We start from the raw sequence: 19,863 nt of genomic DNA on the forward strand, positions 1-19,863 counted from the left end.
TTGAATTTAACTAGCTGGCAGAAAACTGACAGAATTACTGGCGGATATAACGTTTCGTGTGGGCTTTTGAACCTAATGAGAGAGAGTTGAGGAGACTGGAGAGAGTTGAGAGAGAAATACAGTAGCAGCAGCAGCAGCAGCTACTGCTAGCTGTTACAGCAGTAGCTGCCGCTGCTGCTACTGCTTGAGTCGCCTGGCTCTGTGCAGTAGTAGCCTGCCTGTCTGTCTCATGAAGAGCTCAGCTGTCCTGCTTTTAACGTGTATTGCAGCGGCGATGCCATCGTCAATCACGATGTTTGACTGTGAAACAATCACGATGGGTATTTCGGGTATATCGCACAACCCTAGTTTGTTCCACCCATTCCACCCTATTCCACTGCAGCACAACAATGACTGCAGCACTGTTTTCTCTGTCTGTTCTCTCTTTGTTAAACTTTTTGTCTGCCCCCAGAGTGGAAATACTGGAAACAGTCACCGCCATGACAGTCTGCCTGCATCTCCATAAAAACCTTACTTTAGAATAGGGATGTTCATTTTGAAAATTTTCCAAAATCGATAATCGGTGAGAATTAACGATTAATTATCGATTATCGATTTTATTAATACTTAGAAAATTTTCAATATTTTAAATTTTTTTTTTTTTTTTTTTTTTTTTTTTTTAACAAAATGAATGCCTATGGCAGAAAATACGAAAGACAACGTGTTCTCCTCAATGAACTCTTTATTTCAATGTGTCTCCTCTCCAACACTGCTGTCCCCGGCGCATGCCGGTGTGAATTTCTCATGTTTAAAACAGTTTTGTTGGCACAAAGGCCCGTGCCCAGCCAGAAAACTAGAGACTATATGAAGCTCCACCTCACGTTAGTCGGCTGTGCAATGGAGTGGGGCGAGGAGGAACGAATTCCACCCAAACCTAGTCCAAAAAAAAAAAAAAAAAAAAAAAAAACTTTTTTTTTTTTTTTTTTTTAATAATTAAAAAATCGATCCAAATGCCACAGGATCGATTCCAATCCTTAACGATCGATTATCGATTTTCGATAATTGATGAACATCCCTACTTTAGAAGCCACAATATTGTTAGAATATCAACAACTAGCCAACAGATATCAAAGCTGGTGGGCTTTATGGAAAGAGTGTGACTCAGCGGTGCCTCAGAAAGTCCCAGAAGTCTCCCTGTTGCCCTCAGGGAGAAGATACAGGGTACCCAAAGCACGTACAAACCGTCTGCGGAATAGTTTCTTTCCGCAGGCCACGAGACTCCTCAATAAATCTCTCACACACTCACACACTCTCACACACACTCTCACACACACACACACACACACACAATAAAATGTTTTATTAAATGCAAGTACATAAATAATTATTTTCTAGGGCTTTCTTACCATACACAACGCCAAACCTATGTTATTGTCATTTGCACACTTCCACTGACATGTGGACACTTTTGGACACTTTATTACTTCTACTTTATTACCTTTCTTATTTTACTGTTTGCCTTAACTGCCATTTACATACTGTTTACACTGTTCGCCCTATTCAACTGTTGCCTTAGTGCCCTATTTGTTGTTTGCTGTGATTTTGTACCTACCAACCTTATTTAGCTACTGCACACTGTCTGTAACAGAGCCCACAGCATAAGAATTTCACACATGCGTACTTGTAGAACGGAGTGTAAATAAGAATCTTGACTCGAACTGGTTAACGGTTATATCAAACTGGTCATTCAGTTGTGTTTTGTTACCACATAACTAACATAGCTAACAGCTAGCTAACGCCAGAGGGTAATGCCAGCTATTTACTGTAACTATAATATATTATCCGAATATCATACGTTAGTCGTTAGACAACCATACTGTGAGCCCAAAAGAAGGTTATTTGTCAAAACATAAACTGGTGAACACTGTGGCTAATCAGCAGACCAGGGCAAAACCCAGCAACACGTGAAATAGCTTAAAAATTACAAAATACACTGGAGGGGGGGCTTTAAATACACCAGTTTGTAAGCGAAAATAAAAAACAGATAAAGGGGTTGTGGGCAATTACAGTGTCATGGATGTGACCTTTTGTGGACAGGTGTTGAAAATTAAATCTGGTTGTTGTGCATACATGTATGTTACATCTCCAATGCTCTGTGATGTCCATATGAAATAAACTTAACTTTTGAATTCAAACTCTCAGTATGATTAGAACAAGTTAGAGGCATTTTGATACACTAGGCTCGATTTGGCCTCGCCCGCCCTGCAGCTCGCATACGCAGCTTGGCTGTTGCGCGGCCTCGCCTGCAGCTTGGCTGTTGCGTGGCCTCGCCTGCAGCTTGGCTGTTGCGTGGCCTCGACTGCAGCTTGGCTGTTGCGTGGCCTCGCCCACAGCTCAGCTGCTGCATGGTCTTGCCTGCTCTATTGGCGCACGTGCCAAGAGTTCACAATAGAGCACACAAAATGTTATTGCCCTTAAGTTTACATCAGTGCCTATGACATTATCAGTGATGTCATAAGATGATATTGCTCTTATGACATCACTGGTGACATCATCAGTGATGTAACAATGCCTCCTATGACATCAGTGGGACAACAATTTAAACAAACAAACAGAGATTGCCCTAAACCCCTTTTATAGAGATAGATACAGTAGATAGATAGATAGCATTATAGGTCAGTGGTTCTCAAATGGGGGTCCGTGGACCCCCAGGGGTCCGTGGCACTTTGCTTTGAAAAGTTTTCAGGTAAAAAATATATATATATATATATATATATATATATTATTAACACATTGAGTGCCAGCCATTTTTTCATCCTGTAGGTAAGTTGTGCCAGGGTTTTTTTTGAGGATTCTGGCTCATTTTACAAGAGCCGAGGATTATTTTCTGTTAAGAATTCATGAACACCAATCATCTAAAAATAACTAATAGAATGTGTGCTTTCTCTGTCTAAAAGAGTTAGTTTGCAGAGTTAGTAGTTATGTAGATATTAGCCGTTGAGTACAGCATGGTTTCAGCGTCTGGAAATTTATTCAGAGATAAATGGCTTTTTGTGAAATTCGACAGAACAGTCACTTTAACCATTCATTTTTGGCATCAGTAAGACCGTCAGACATTCTAAACAATAGTTTTGAACAGTAATTTCCTCCATAACAACAGGAAACACCCCTCTCATTCAAACTCCTCCCTCCGTGTGTCTTCTCCTCCTTCCTCCTGGCTCTACAGCGGGCGTGTCAGAAGCGCGTTGCTGCTGCCTGCCTGCCTGTCTGCGTGCCTGCCTGCCTGCTTGCCTGCGTGCGGACGCTCCTTGTGCGAGTCAAGATGGGCCGGGGAATGCGTGGGCGATGGGCAGATGTTGATTCTGGCCTTTCTGAGGTGTTTCAAAGTGTGTTTCACTTATAATCTATTTTGCAAATCGCTCTCCGCTCTCTGTGTGCGGCTGCCTGCGCGGCCGCTCTCGGGCAAGAAGACAAGTGTGGAATGGATTACTGTAAAATCGCCTCGCCATTTCCTTGAATGGCTTGCTCCCCGCGGCAGTTTTTTCTTTGATTTCGCTCGTCTGGGGGAGCACTGTCAACACTTAGTGGGTCGGTAAAATAGATTATACACATTCTCTTGCTCCAATAGTGATCTCGAAGATGTAAAAGTTGTTGATTGATGTCCCACCGTCAAAAAAAAAAAATGTTTATGTAAGACGAGTTATTTCGGCTCTGGCACTCAAGCGTTGGATTATGTAAGACGAATTATCTCGGCTATGGCACTTAACGTGTTAAAAAATAAAATGCTACATGTTACTTATTCCTTCTCAAACTACTTCCTACATGGTGCTAGTCTATCAAAATTGGCTGTCATTGATTGTGTTGCATAGTGGTTTTCTGTACTGTTGACAAATTGTGATATTGTAAGTCGCTTTGGACAAAACAAAAGCATCTGTTAAATGACGTAATGTAAATGTAATGTAATAAAAAAAAAAAAAAAAAAAAAAATTTGCAAAATCTTCATAGTTCAACGAAAATAGTTTATGCTTTAAATCTAAAATGGTTCATGGATTACATTCTAATAACAAACCTATCAAATTAAAAGTCAAGCACGTTACCGTGGAAACAATTAAGCTTAGCCCAAAATCACAAATCAGAATGAGGGGGTCCCGGGTATATTTTCTATCTTGTAAGGGGTCCTTGGCTGAAAAACATTTGAGAACCTCTGTACTAGGTGACAGGAGGGCAAAAAACAAACATCCACTTTACAAGTCACACTAACACTGCTGTTGGAGCCATGTTGGGAATATTTAAGTTGAATAAGGAAACCTGTAAAAGAAAATATATTTTGAATTCTATTTTTATTCAGATTGATGAAATATGTAATTAATGAGATTTACTTACCATTACGACTTACCTATATTTAAATTGATATTGAAATGAATAGTTACCTGATATACTTACCTGATGATGACTGGGGGGTGACGTGGGTGACGCTCCTCCCCTCTGTAGTAACTTAAGTTAATGAATGAAATGTGGAACAGGTGGGGTTAGACGACGGAGAGCTACAGTTTTCCGACCGCATCGCTTCACTTATAAGACAAGATATACTAGTTTGTCGATCCTGTGTTTTATATTATTTTGTTCATATGGAAAAGTAAACCGGAGTTTGTTTATTAAAAGCCATGTTGATAGTACAACTTCTCCGTGCGTGCTTTACAACGAATGTGTGTCGGCAACTCCTGCATCTAACCTGCTGGTGACTAAATGGAATGGTGGATTAGTCAAAACAAAGTCGGAAAACTGCGCAAAGACGCAAAAAGCAATGACGGGCGAGCTGGTTTTCAAGAAAGACAAACGAGGAAAGGAGGATTCAAGCTTGATGTCCGTGTGAAGTGGATCCCCGGACGCGACCAGCTTTGTGAATGGAAACGGCGGTCGTGAGTAAACCAAGCCAAATAAACGATTTATGAATGAATACGCTTGGGCTTTACTTACTGGATGGCGAAGTGAAGCGCTATGACGCGCTACAGTCCGCAACGGGGAAATGTGAATGGAAGCGCTTTTACGCGCTATGAAGGTGTTTTGAATGGAAGCATGCCAACAGCGCATCTGATGATTTAAAGGATGTCTGTGTAAATACATGCAACGCAAAATAGCGGAGGAATATGGAGTAAAATTGATACTAATTAAACTGATGTCAAAGAAGATAAAAGCAACTTGTGGATAGTGGAAAAAAAAGGGAAAGTGTCCAAGACAAAATGACCAGCCCACCTAAGACTGCTGCTGAGGCAGAGGAACTCCTAAAATCTCTGATTGCAACTCGCAAAGGAAAACTTGCAGGATGCACAAGGAAATTAAATGAGACAAAACCGTTGCTTGTGGATGGTGGAAATGTGGATCATGTTAATAGCAATGTGGATGTGTTGAGCCAAGCTGTTGATGAACTCAATGATGTGCATCAACGGGTGCAACAGCTTTTATCAGAGGATGAAAAGGAGAAAGACCAGACTGAGTGGTATAAACCCAGAATGATGAATTTCACTAATTTTTTAATGCAAGTTGAAACTTGGAGAAATGAACAAATTGCACAGACAAAAGTCAGTCCCCAGGACAGTATCTCTGTTGCAACAAAAGGCTCAAAATCATCAAAAGGCTCAAAATCATCATCAAGAGCCTCCTCTAGGGCCTCCTCTGCAGCTAAAATGGCAGCAGCTGAAAAGGCAGCTCTGGAGGCCCGATCTGCTGCTTTAAAGGACATACATGCTTTAAGGATGGAAGAAACTGTGATCAAATCAAAGATGGAAAAGATGGAGTTGGAGGCACAGATAGCAGCAGCAGGTGCCAAAATGAAAGTGCTCCTAAGCAATGATGAGTCTGAGTCACAAGTGGATGCTATGAATGAATATTTTGATCAAGGAATGGTGGAATCAGCACCAAAGGTGGAATATACACTGGATTCTGACACTTCTCCTGTGGAATTCATTCAATTGACTGCACTACCAAAGACCCCACTGCAGAGGGCAGTGGGACACATCCACAGTAGTTCTCAAGGGCCTGCAGTACCTAATACCCAACGACAGGGGGCAGTGGGACACATCAGCAGTAGCCTTCAAAGAGCCACAAGTGCATCTCTTCCACAGTTGGAAGATCATGATGTCAGTAATGTATCGCACGAAGATCTCAGTGCTATGGTGCAAAAACAAAATGAGATTGCTGATCTTATGATAAGACAGCAAAATATCTCCCTATTACCGAAAAGAGAAGTCCCAGTGTTTGATGGGGATCCGCTATCTTATCAGTCTTTCATGCTTGCATTTAAATACTCAATTGAGGACAAGACAAGTAGCTGCCAGGATCGGCTCTACTTTCTTGAACAGTTTACAGCAGGTCCAGCCAGAGCCATAGTGAGCAGCTGTCTGCACATGAATGTGCGAAGAGGATATTCAGAAGCTATGCGACTGTTAAAGACACATTTTGGTGATGAGATGAAGATCGCAAATGCATACCTGGATAAAGCACTTCACTGGACAGCTGTTAAAGCAGATGAGGGGAAATCACTCCATGCATATGCCTTATACCTGAGGGAATGTTGCAATGCTATGCAAGACTTGGAGTACATGGATGAACTGGATGTTACATCTACTTTAAGACTGATATTATCCAAGCTCCCATACAAGCTCAGAGAACGATGGCGGACTACAGCGTATGAGAAATTCCAAAAAACAAACACAAGGGCTCGATTCATACATCTGGTGGAATTTATGGAAGCACAGGCTAACATCCTGCTGCACCCTGTGTTTGGAGACATTAAAGATAAAGATCCAACTACTCAACCTAAAAGGTTAATCTCAAAGATTAAAACATCTGACTTGAGAGCACCGAGAAGAGGCAGTAGCTTTGTTACCACCGTGGCAGCAGCTGAAGAAAGCAGCACCAAACAACAAACACCTAAAGTGCAGCAGCACACTAGCACACAGGTTGCTATTCAGGCCTCATGTAGCTTCTGTAAAGGCAAACATGCAATATGGGATTGCTTTCGATTTAGATCAGAGCCACATGAGAAAAAGGTGGAACATCTGAAAAGGAATGGCCACTGCTTTGGATGCTTAAAGAAAGGTCACATGAGCAAAGAGTGCAAAAGAAAACTGGATTGCCAGACATGTCAGCGAAAGCATCCAACATTGCTGCACATTGATGGCAAAAGCTCAAAACAGGAAACTGCACAACACCTGACTCCCACAAATTCAAATGAAACCTCCATCAACAGTGCATTAGTCTCAGCAGATCAAGGAACAGGGGCCGGCAAAGAATGTGCACTAGCAATTGTGCCAGTTCAAGTTAAAGTCGCAAAAGGAAACAAGTCTATTACAACCTATGCTTTTCTGGATCCAGGAAGCTCGGCGACATTTTGCACTGAGAGCCTCATGAATCAGCTAAATGCAAAAGGACGCAGAACGCAAATTCTCCTGCGAACAATGGGACAAGAAGGACCTGTCAAGAGCTATGAACTCAAAGGACTTGAGGTAGGCAATCTAGATGGGGGTGGATATATTGACTTGCCTAAAGTATATACACAAGCCAAGATTCCCGTTTCCAAGGAAAATCTACTCAACCAGTCTGATCTGAAAAAATGGCCTTATCTCAGTGGAATCCAACTGAAGGAGATCGATGCGGACATTGAAATCTTGATAGGAATGGACGTTCCTAAAGCCATGGAACCTTGGCAAATAATAAACAGTCAAGGAAATGGACCATACGCAGTCAAGACACGTCTAGGATGGGTGGTCAATGGCCCACTCAACTCTTGTTCTGCTATGGAGGAATCTGGAACAAAGTCAGTGTCAGTTAATCGGATCTCAATGGAAAATATTAAGGACATGCTGATTAAACAATACAACCAGGACTTCCCTGAAAGGGAGCATGAAGAGAAAAGGGAGATGTCATGTGAAGACAAGAAATTCATGGACCTAGCCACCAGTTCAGTTGTTTTCAAAAACGGACACTACAACTTGCCTTTGCCTTTTCGAGACAAAGATGTTGTCTTGCCAGACAACTATGCAATGGCAGTGCAACGCACAGTGAACCTTGCAAAGAAGTTCAAAAGAGATTCTGCTTATGCTACAGAATACAAAGCCTTTATGGAAAATGTACTGACTAAAGGTCATGCAGAAAAAGTGCCGCAAAAGGAGCTCCAAAGATATGACGGCCATGTGTGGTATATCCCTCATCACGGGGTTTACCACAAGCAGAAGAAAAAACTCAGAGTTGTCTTTGACTGTTCATCGTCATACAAGGGTCAATCTCTCAATACAGAACTTCTCCCAGGTCCAGATTTGGCTAACCCGCTTCTAGGCGTGCTGCTTAGGTTCCGCAAGGAACAAACGGCAATAATGGCGGATATTGAAGCCATGTACTATCAAGTACAAGTACATGAAGATCACAGAGACTTTCTAAGATTCTTGTGGTGGCCAGAAGGGGATGTTACTAAGCCGCTGGAAGTGTACCGCATGACTGTTCATCTCTTTGGGGCGGTGTCATCTCCAAGCATCGCCAACTTTGCCTTACAGCAAACAGGAAAGGACAACTCAGATAAATATGACATGAAGGTACTTGATACAATTAAGCATGGCTTCTACGTAGATGATTGTCTCAGGTCTGTGGCTTCCCCTAGGCAAGCGATCAAACTCACAAGGGACCTTAGGGAAGCATGCGCCCTAGGAGGCTTTACCCTAACCAAATGGGTGAGCAATAGCCGGGAAGTACTTACAACTGTTCCTGAAAGTCACAGAGGCAAGCTAGTGCAACAACTTGATTTGGATAGAGAAAAGCCACCGCTGGAGAGGGTACTGGGTATCCAATGGAACATTTACAGAGACACTTTCACCTTCATGGTTTCTGTAAAAAACAGAGCTCCTACAAGACGAGCTATCCTTTCCATAGTCAGTTCCATATATGACCCTCTGGGTTTCCTTTCCCCCTTTATCCTCAAGGCCAAGCAGATCCTACAGAGGCTTTGCATCGGAAAGTGTGGATGGGATGACCTCATTCCAGAGGAACTATCAAAGCCCTGGCAAAGATGGATGACAGAGCTAGATCAACTCAGCAGATTTGAAGTGGAGAGATGCATAAAGCCTGAGAACTTTGGACTTGTAAGGACTGCTGAGCTGCATCACTTTTGTGACGCGAGTGAGTCAGGATTTGGGGCTGTAAGCTACCTGAGACACACAAATGACATGGGAAACGTTGCGGTTACCTTTGTGCTGGGCAAATCCAGGGTAACTCCGCTAAAACAAATCACCATCCCAAGGCTTGAGCTTGCAGCTGCAACGCTTGCTGTGAAAATTGACAGAATGTTACGAAGGGAGCTACATATGGAACTGGAGAATTCTACATTCTGGACAGACAGTACGTCAGTACTGAAATACATTCACAACCAAACAAAACGATTCCACACGTATGTAGCCAATAGGATTGCAGTGATCCATAATCTGTCTCACCAAAATCAATGGAGGCATGTAAGTTCCAGGGACAATCCGGCGGATGACGCCTCACGTGGATTGCATATAGAACCATTTCTGGATTCTACCAGGTGGTTGTATGGCCCTGACTTCCTGTCAAAAAAGAAAGCTGAATGGCCTGAAGTTCCTGAGGATCTTCGCCATATCCCTCCAAGTGACCCAGAGGTCAGAAAGAACATCACTGTAAATTACTTGAACATGGAGAACAGTGCCACTAGCAAGTTAGTGGAATACTACTCTACATGGAAGAAGCTACAGAGAGCTGTTGGTTGGTGGCTGAAACTTAAGAAACTCCTACTGCTTCGAAGTCAAAAGGCCAAGGTTCGTGTGGCTCGCTCCTCCAAGCATAAAGTGCTCATCTGTGGAGGACTTGGACGAAGCAGAGAAGTCAATAATTCGCTATGAACAACAGCGCTACTTTGATTCAGAGCTCACTCTTCTGAGAAAAGGCAAACCAGTTAAAGCGGACAGCTCCATACGCAAACTGGATCCGATCATGCAACAAAGGCAAAAGTGGCTCAAGACAAGAAAGAACTTCAACGTCAATGATGTAGTCGTCATAGTGGACGAAACTGCACCAAGGAATTCATGGCCCCTAGCCCGTGTGGTCAAGACCTTGCCGGACTGTAAAGGGCTGGTTCGGAGTGTTTTAGTTCAAACCAAGACAAACACACTCCAAAGGCCCGTTGATAAGCTCTGCTTGCTTCTAGAAGCTGAAGATTGAGCTTAAAATGAAAATGTTCAAATCCCTTGCCCCTGCCCACTATGCCCTTGCCCCTGCCCACTATGCCCTTGCCCCCTGCATACACCACCCCTGTCACCCATCTTTACATACATAAACTCGCACCACATCTACTGCCATTGGACATTCCTTTCCTTTTCAATGGACTGCGTATCGTGGTCTTACCACCATGAACACGTTTGCCGCTGTGACTTTGGGGGGTGGGGGGTCAAGTTGGGGCATGATGAATATGGACTGGGGGGGGGTTTCAAGTTGGGACATTATGAAATGCTAAAAAAGAAAAAAAAAAGAGAAAAAAAAATGTATATTGAACATTACTGAATGTGATGAATTGATTTCTGATATTTCTTGTTTATAATTTCATGTGTATTCTGGCTCCATTTAATGTTATTGATATAACTATAATTGTTTTGCTATGGCGTCTCCAATTAGGGGCCGGTATGTTGGAGCCATGTTGGGAATATTTAAGTTGAATAAGGAAACCTGTAAAAGAAAATATATTTTGAATTCTATTTTTATTCAGATTGATGAAATATGTAATTAATGAGATTTACTTACCATTACGACTTACCTATATTTAAATTGATATTGAAATGAATAGTTACCTGATATACTTACCTGATGATGACTGGGGGGTGACGTGGGTGACGCTCCTCCCCTCTGTAGTAACTTAAGTTAATGAATGAAATGTGGAACAGGTGGGGTTAGACGACGGAGAGCTACAGTTTTCCGACCGCATCGCTTCACTTATAAGACAAGATATACTAGTTTGTCGATCCTGTGTTTTATATTATTTTGTTCATATGGAAAAGTAAACCGGAGTTTGTTTATTAAAAGCCATGTTGATAGTACAACTTCTCCGTGCGTGCTTTACAACGAATGTGTGTCGGCAACTCCTGCATCTAACCTGCTGGTGACTAAATGGAATGGTGGATTAGTCAAAACAACTGCACACAACATTATATAATAAACAATCGCTATGGCTTCATTTTCTGTTTATTTACACTGCATGCCAGTGGAACTGCATGAAGATGAAAGGGAGTCGGGACAAATGTAGCCTCGGGTTGGGAAACCAGAGAAACTCTTGACAACCACAACAACTGCAATAAGCACCGGAGGGAAGAAAAATAGAGATGGTATGTTTACCCGTTAAATAAAATCAAAAAGAGTTAAGTTAATTTAAGTTAAGTTAAGTTATCCTTTATTTATCCCCATGGGGAAATCCATCCTCTGCATTTGTCCCATCGTCTACTAGGAACCTTCCTAGAACTAGGGGGGTGGGCAGCCGCAGTGCAGCGCAAGGGGGGGCCAACTCCAGTTCTTTTGCCATTGCCTTGGTCAGGGGCACTGACGGGAGTATTAACCCTAACATACATGTCTTTGATGGTGGGAGGAAACCGGAGCAGCCGGAGAAAACCCACACAAACACGGGGAGAACATGCAAACTCCACACAGAAAGGACCTGGGACGGACCGGGGTCAAAAAGAGACAAGACGAAGAGTTTAGACCAATTGCAAATGGAAACACATTGGAGGCTGACATTTGAATACTCTGGCCAGCAAGCCTGGTCACACTGTGGAATGCTGGGGGAAACTGCTGTTTAAAAAGCTTGCATTAAACACAAGAGCAAGGCTGACACCCAAAATGTCAATAATATTGTCATAATACTTATGATTAAAAATGTCCATTCTAAAGGAAACAAATTCATTTATTTTCCCCTTCAAAATTCTAACGTTACACCTGTAAAATTAATCAGAAATGTGATCTTCTCTGGGCATCTCTAAAAAATAATTAGGAACAGCTTAAGTAGTTAAATTGCTAAGATTGCTGTTGTTGAACATATGATATTAGTAACTTATAGACTAGTCGTTGTCAGTCATGCACTACGGGGAAGGGGGGGGGGCAACCTCAACCTGTCTGGCACTGGTTCATCATTACTCATGACAGCCAATGTTAGTGGTTAAATGTAGTAAGTTAGTGTGAGCACAGAAAACACAATGTCTACTGTTATGCCAAACGAAATGTTGCGTTAAGCATTTTTAGCATGAACTTGGCCCAGTAGTGAAGACAAGACTCTGGCTGCAGTGACATAATCATTTTGTACTTGCAGGGTAGGGAATTAACTTACTAGCCACGGGCTAGCGGATAAATAGGCTTACTGCATGATGTTGCTAGAATGAAAAATGTGAGATAAACTACAACAATGGGATTTGAACAAGTTGGCCGTTAGCTACCTACTTCATGGGGCGTTCGTTAATGTTAGCTTCCAGCAATGTAATGTAAACACTCCGACCAAAACAACAACAGCGCCACAGTGAGCTAACGCTAAGCAGATGGCGTTAACACCAGGCACTGGCAGCTAGCTTGCGGAGGCAAGGGACATAATGGGACAATTGATGTAAAAGATAGGACATGTATTTAAAAAAAACCACATAATTTAACCAATGTGTAACGTTACCTGTATCCTGTCGAAACTGTTTCAAGCTTGGTATGTCTATGAGATAAGGCGACAGGCTGGGGTCTGATTGTCCGAGGCAGATGCTCGTTGAGCCGGGTCCTGCTCCTCTCTGGCCCCGCGGAGACAGACACCGCTCAATGTAGCCGCTCACTTGGCCGCTGTAAGGCCGCCAGTAGCCCAGGTCATCCTGCCATTCCCACACCACTATCATGGGCTGAGATTGTCCAACGGATCCAGGTGTAGCTGACACAGAGGGCCCATTTCTAGACCCGTTTACCCTGACACAAGAGCCAGAAACAATCGCCATATTCAGCCAGCTAACCTAACAACAACTCGCTCTGGTTAGCTAGCTCAGTCAAGTGATCGTGCCAACGACAAGGAGAGGTCGGCTAGCTTGGCTCGTTGAAACATTCCATTATATATTAGTTAATAAGCTTTTGGGGAAGTGGCAGAGTCCACGTGTAATGATAAACAGTCCAAATAAACATTTAACATGTTGACGAAGCTCAAAACTCTGACTGAGGTACTAGAGCAGGGTCCCTCTTCCTCCTCTGCTGGTGCCTTCCAGTGCTGTCGGAAATATCGGCATTACGTAAAATGTTACCTTAATCACATGTGTCTGTTTTGGTAGGATCATATTTAGGTGATCTTCAAAACTTTCATAGGATTCCTTAAGACGTTTTTTCTCACACAGAACATATTGAGGACACAAAATCCACTGTGTTTGGTTTTGTTGCAACTAGTGAGAGGTTGACAATTCTTTTTATTTTTTGTAAAATGCGTGGACTGGACTATAAACCCAAAGATCTATGAATCTTGAGTTGCCAAGAGATGTGATGTTTAGTTGTGCCGGCCCGACCGTATATAGAAAATTGTCATCAATTTAATTTGCGCCAAATTACTAATTTCGTGCAGGAAGTGAGTGAATTAAGGGATGGGGAGCTCTCGCTCCAGGCAAGATGGAGGAGTTAAACTTTGTTAATTTGCATATAGACCAGTAGCCTAATGATACCATAGACTGTAATCATACAAAACTGTTGAAATTCGGCAGTCGCCCAAAGTGCAGGTCAGGACAAGTCATATCCACGACTCCATATCACAAAAGTAGGAGCTTACAAGGAGTACTTGAAGACAGCGTCCTTCTTCTTCTTCTTCTTCTTCTTCTTCTTCTTCTTCTTCTTCTTCTTCTTCCTTCTCCTCCCCAGACAAGATTCCTCTCAGCAGTATTGCTGCCCTCAACTGGAAATTAATAGGTATAACGCGTCTGTTTTACGTACTTATTCATCACAGTGGAGTAGAGCACAATAAATGAAAAATAACAGTCCACTTGAATCTAATCTTACCTTTCTAATACTGCAGATTGCTAAAATGCAACAATATACCCCATATTCATCTGTACAAACAAATCCACTGTTAAATTATGTCTAGGCAGGTAGTGGTAAATACACAGGTGGGTAAACTATCCAAGGTGAGTAGTTTACCCACCGTGTGTCCCTTCGTTGTTTTATATAGGTGATCTGAAAATAGGTGAGTAAACTATCTGCATCATTTCAAAGAGGTGGATAAACTGCGTTTAACCTCCACTACACCCCTGGGTCTAGGTAGGCATGCCCTTTGTAAAGTTGTTTGATACATGCTTGGTGATGAAGCAAATAAACTTGACTTGACATCTAAACTGTGTGACCTACATACATAGAGCTTGTACAGTATGATGTTACATGGGCAACTGCACAACACCACATGCTCAACAATAAAACATACAGCCCCATCTCCACAGTCTCCGGTATGCATGATTTATTGCGGATTATATAGAATATTAAAGACTATAATGAACTATTTAATCTTTTTATGCCATGGCCTGGGAGAATAGTTGATTCCATTTTGCTGGAGGGTGTTCATTAAAATCACATAATACACAGTAGAACCGGACAGCTCAGACACAAGTTTGATCATCATCCCAACCTAAATGAAAGCCAGAGCACGATTGGAACATCCTATTTAAAGCATGAAAAGGCATTTAATCAATAACTTGAATAAATGAGATCTCAAGTAGGCCTAGTCTAAAATAATAATAATAATAATAATAATAATAATAATAATAATAATAATAATAATAATAATAATACATCAGATTTATATAGCGCTTTTCCTAGTGCTCAAAGACGCTTTACACTACAAGGTAAAAACAACTTTAATAGAGAAAAACAAAGAAATAAAAAGGTGAGAGAGAAAATAACTTCATGGGTTAAAAGCAAGGGTAAAAAGGTGGGTTTTGAGGGCTTTTTTGAAGGAGGACAGAGTGTCTGCATGACAGATATGGCTGGGGAGGTCGTTCCAGAGGGTGCGGCGAAGGCCCTGTCGCCCCAGGTGGTTGGTGGCGTTTGATGGGTCCAGGGGCCGGACCTGGCCGCTGGACCATCTCAATCTCAATCCGGCCCCCAAGGTCCTCAAAGAAAAACAAAACAACCCCCAAAAACTCAATAAAAGGCAGAATTATGTTAATAAATCTGATCTGCTACAGTCATTGGATTTGTATCACTATTATATCAGGAGATTAACAAGAAATTACCAATCACAACGGGAGAGAGGGTTCAAAATAGGGAGACTCCCGTGAAAATCAAGAGTGTTGGCAGGTATGATCTCCAATGTGTGGCCCTTCGCTTACTTGATGTAAGTCAGTATGGCCCTCTGGGAAAAAAATGTTGCCCACCCCTGGGTAGTGTCTCCGGACCTGAGGCGGTGGGTAGCCGTGTGGTGGTGAAGGAGGTCGGAGAGGTAGGGTGGGGCCAGGTTGTTGAGGGCTTTGAAGGTGATGAGTAATATTTTGAAGTGAATCCTGGATATGATGGGGAGGAGCCAGTGGAGATCGTGGAGGATGGGGGTGATGTGGTCATATTGATCATTTAGTTTCAGTTGTAGGCTACTTTTAGTATTTTTGGTTGGGCTGGTATGATGTTTTTAGGCTGCATTCCGCTTCATGTAATTCAAGCCTGCAATTTACTGTGAAGAGGGGCCCACTGAGGGGAGATACAGAGGCTGCATTCCGCTTCATGTAATTCAAGCCTGCAATTTACTGTGAAGCGGGGCCCACTGAGGGGAGATAGAGGCTGCATTCCGCTTCATGTAATTCAAGCCTGCAATTTACTGTGAAGAGGGGCCCACTGAGGGGAGATAGAGGCTGCATTCCGCTTCATGTAATTCAAGCCTGCAATTTAGTGTGAAGAGGGGCCCACTGAGGGGAGATAGAGGCTCCATTCCGCTTCATGTAATTCAAGCCTGCAATTTACTGTGAAGAGGGGCCCACTGAGGGGAGATAGAGGCTGCATTCCGCTTCATGTAATTCAAGCCTGCAATTTACTGTGAAGAGGGGCCCACTGAGGGGAGATGGAGGCTGCATTCCGCTTCATGTAATTCAAGCCTGCAATTTACTGTGAAGAGGGGCCCACTGAGGGGAGATAGAGGCTGCATTCCGCTTCATGTAATTCAAGCCTGCAATTTACTGTGAAGAGGGGCCCACTGAGGGGAGATAGAGGCTGCATTCCGCTTCATGTAATTCAAGCCTGCAATTTACTGTGAAGCGGGGCCCACTGAGGGGAGATAGAGGCTGCATTCTGCTTCATGTAATTCAAGCCTGCAATTTACTGTGAAGAGGGGCCCACTGAGGAGAGATACAGAAGCTGCATTCCGCTTCATGTAATTCAAGCTTGCAATTTACTGTGAAGAGGGGCACACTGAGGGGAGATACAGAGGCAGCACTGCGCTTCATGTAATGCAAGCCTGCAATTTACTGTGAAGCGGGGCATTTTACCCCAGGCCCCAGGGCCGCACACACTGTGTTTTACACAGGGATGGTAGGGGCAGCCCACCCTACACTGCCTCTGCCATCATGCATTTTGGAAACTTGCCCCCCGCCGCCCCCTTTTAGCCAATAATTTGCCATGAACACAAACACACACACACACAAACACACACACACACACACACACACACACACACACACACTTGACCTCCATGCCAAATTTCAGCCCTCTGCCCCTGCCATCCTGCATTTTGAAATTTACCCTGCGTCCCACCCCCTTTTAGCCAATTGGCATGAACACACACACACACACACACACACAACCTCCACGCCTTCTGCCTCCGCCATCCTGCATTTAGAAATCCCCTCCACTGGCCCCCCCTTTATGCCAATTGGTATGGACGGACGGACACACACACACACACACACACACACACACACACACACACACACACACACACTTGACCTCCATGCCATATTTCACCCTCCTAGGATGAAAACTGTGTCCGCTAAACGGTGGTGAACTTTTTGTGGTGCAACAGACTGACAACACTCAAAGAAAAGCTTAAAGACAAAGCTTAAAGACTTCTTGTTAAAGAAGTCCACTGGGGAAAAGTAATTTAGTTAGTTCTGATGCTCTCCACATTGCATTCATTGGGCGTGCTGCCCAAAACAGTGCTGTGCCTCAGCCTTACACTAATGGTAGGTAAAACCCTCTATGCCATGGTTCCCCAAATAGCGGCCCAGGGGCCACATGCGGCCCATGAGAGCCAAATGTATGGCCCGTGTGTGTATTTTCGAAATGCAGGGCAACAGGGGGAAACTCATTACCTCCTACCACCCTGCATTTCGGAAATCTGCGGCCGTGAAATACAGCTGTAATATTTTTCAATAATCTTGATTACTGCTCAACACTAAGAATTTTGAAATAAAAAAGTATAATAGTGAAATTATTGTTTTAGACTTATATTATTTTGTTCAACAGTGCATAAACTTAGCCCCCCCGGGGGAACTATTTGGGGACCCCTGCTCTATGCTACTGTTATTACAGTCTTATCAGGAAGGTGCAGTGACTTTTTGTGAGTCCTCTTCAGACAAGCCTCACAAAAGGCCGTACTAGTACTGCAATGCATTCCATCACCTATAATCAGCATATTCTAGGCAGACAACACATTGGGTAGTGATTGGTGCTGAACATTCAAACGACACCTTAAGGATGTCATCATTGATATGCAGTCAGACCATGAGTTACAGCTCAGTGCCACATCAGCAGGTTCAACTTGTTGAGGTGTAATAAGATATGAAAGGGTCCGAAGCCGCATGTCTGTCTTCAGCTGGGAAAGGCCTTGAATAAGATACCTCTCTGGTAGTGGTGAACTTTTTGACGGCCAACCGATGGACCAACTGACCGACCAACCAACCAACCAATGGACAGTGACTTATAGACTTGCTGGTCGCAGCTAAAAATAGGAAATTGTGAGGAAGAGCCAGAGGTAGGCCTCTGTTAAAAAAAACGAAAACAAAGAAGAACTTGAAACAGCTGGTGGATGAGTCACTTGAGCCATCGTTATCAAGCATCTCAGTAGGACTGCTGATCTAGGCTCAGTTTATCCTTTAAGATCATACTGAGTATGACGTGGTCAGCGGTTTCAGATCAGTGCACATACTTGAGACTTTATGATCTGATTCGATCAGGATACAATGTTGTTTTCTTTTAACTGGAAAATATGAATTTATCTGAGGTGATACTCTGCTTTCGGAAGTGAGAGGCTATCTCTCAAAAAGTTTTTTTTTAATATATTTCAGCCTGTTCTCACTCCAAACTCGTACCAGAGCCCCGCTTTGTCACATGCCTTGTGTGTTTGAGGTAACGCGCTCCGGAGCCTTGTGCATACTATGGAATATACAACGGGCGGACTGGCACCACTACCTGTGGGTTCAGGCAAAGATCAAGTATGCCATCGGGCTTGTTGTCCAGAACGAGTTGGGAAGACTCTCTCTCTCCTAGTTTTGAGTTAACGGGGTTGGGCTTGGGTAGGGTTGCCGGCGGGGTGGGGGTGGGGGGGGGTGCGGTGTCGGTAGTGGACTTAAATATAACAATCACATAACTGCAATTGCTTCAGCTTCAACCATTTACACTTTATTATTATTAACAACACAAGCAAACACTTTTGCGCATAACTTATTCCTAGATTATCATCCAAGAATTTTATTTGGGCATTGCAAAACAAGTGTCTCATTCTTAATAAAACAGCTGTATTGAAAAACAAACAGTAGGCTAGTGCAAACAGTATTTTGATATAGGTCTAAATAGCCTACTTCACATTTGCATGTAGGCCTACTTATTAAATTTTATTTTAACAGTACAAACAGCAACGTTATATAACCTATTCTTTTGAACAGAACAAACCTGGTATGAAAGTTTAAATCATAAGTGCAAAAACATTTTAGATTTCAACTGAAATCATCTGAACACAACTAAAACAAATGGCATGCCACATTTGTATAGGTACAATGTAAATAGCCTACTCAATGTGCTGTCTTCAGAGTTTAGTTGAATCTAGCAACGCTGACAGCGCTTCATTGGTCGTGACTCACAAGAAACAGAATGAGAGAGGCGTAACCTAGGGTAGTTGAACGTAACATGACACCCCAGACAGGGTGGGGCAGAGCAGCAGCGGCTGTGGGGTTTACTCGCTCAATACAAATAGCCCTTCACTCTTTGCACTGCGTGTTTCTCCAATACGGGAAAAAGCACGTCCCGTATCAGTTCAATACGGAACACGTCTTTTTGTTTACAAATACAGGACGATTCCGTACTTTAAGGGGCGGTTGGCAACCCTAGGCTTGGGGCTCGAAGACCTCTGGGCCTAGGCCACCCACCATATCCAGACCCTAACCCTAAGACCACCTACCCAATTCCTAACCCTAACCTAAGACCACCTAAATGCCTAAACCCAACTTGTGGAGCTCCCACACCATTCACATCTTGATCTTGAATCTTGAACATACCGGTATGTCCGACGGCACAATGGTACTGGGGCGCGTGTTCCATAAAACGCACAAGGCTCCAGGGTGTGTTACCTCAAACGTACAAGGCGCATGACAAAGCAGGGCTCTGGTACGAGTTCGAAGTGAGAACGTGCTGCATATTTATAGTATTTACTGGACAACGATGGCCACCTTACAGTACAAGCGTTAATTGAATCCTGCATTCTTTGTCTGTGTAGTTCAGCCAAAAATGAAAATTCAGTCATTATCTACACACCCCAAACCAGCTGAAACTCTATAGTGATTTGTCCATGTAACACTCCTGGAGCTTCCCAGCATGACTCATGACTTTGTCAAGCTTCTTCAAAACAATTGAAGTCTTTGAGGACAGATC

General features: G+C 43.1%; 1 protein-coding gene across 2 annotated transcripts in view; it reads right to left on the reverse strand.

The window, feature by feature from the left end:
- The window catches only part of dtx2 (deltex 2, E3 ubiquitin ligase), a 49,479-nt gene extending 36,294 nt beyond the window's left edge, over positions 1-13,185 (reverse strand). For both annotated transcript variants that reach the window (XM_083634762.1, XM_083634761.1), the window contains exon 1: positions 12,680-13,185. In XM_083634762.1, the coding sequence (XP_083490888.1) occupies positions 12,680-12,986 (307 nt within the window). In that variant the 5' untranslated portion in view covers positions 12,987-13,185. The remainder of the gene's footprint in view (positions 1-12,679) is intronic.
- Between the last annotated feature and the right edge of the window lie 6,678 nt (positions 13,186-19,863).

This window comes from Poromitra crassiceps (assembly GCF_964638095.1).
Source record: "Poromitra crassiceps genome assembly, chromosome: 1".
Taxonomy (NCBI): Eukaryota; Metazoa; Chordata; class Actinopteri; order Beryciformes; family Melamphaidae; genus Poromitra; species Poromitra crassiceps.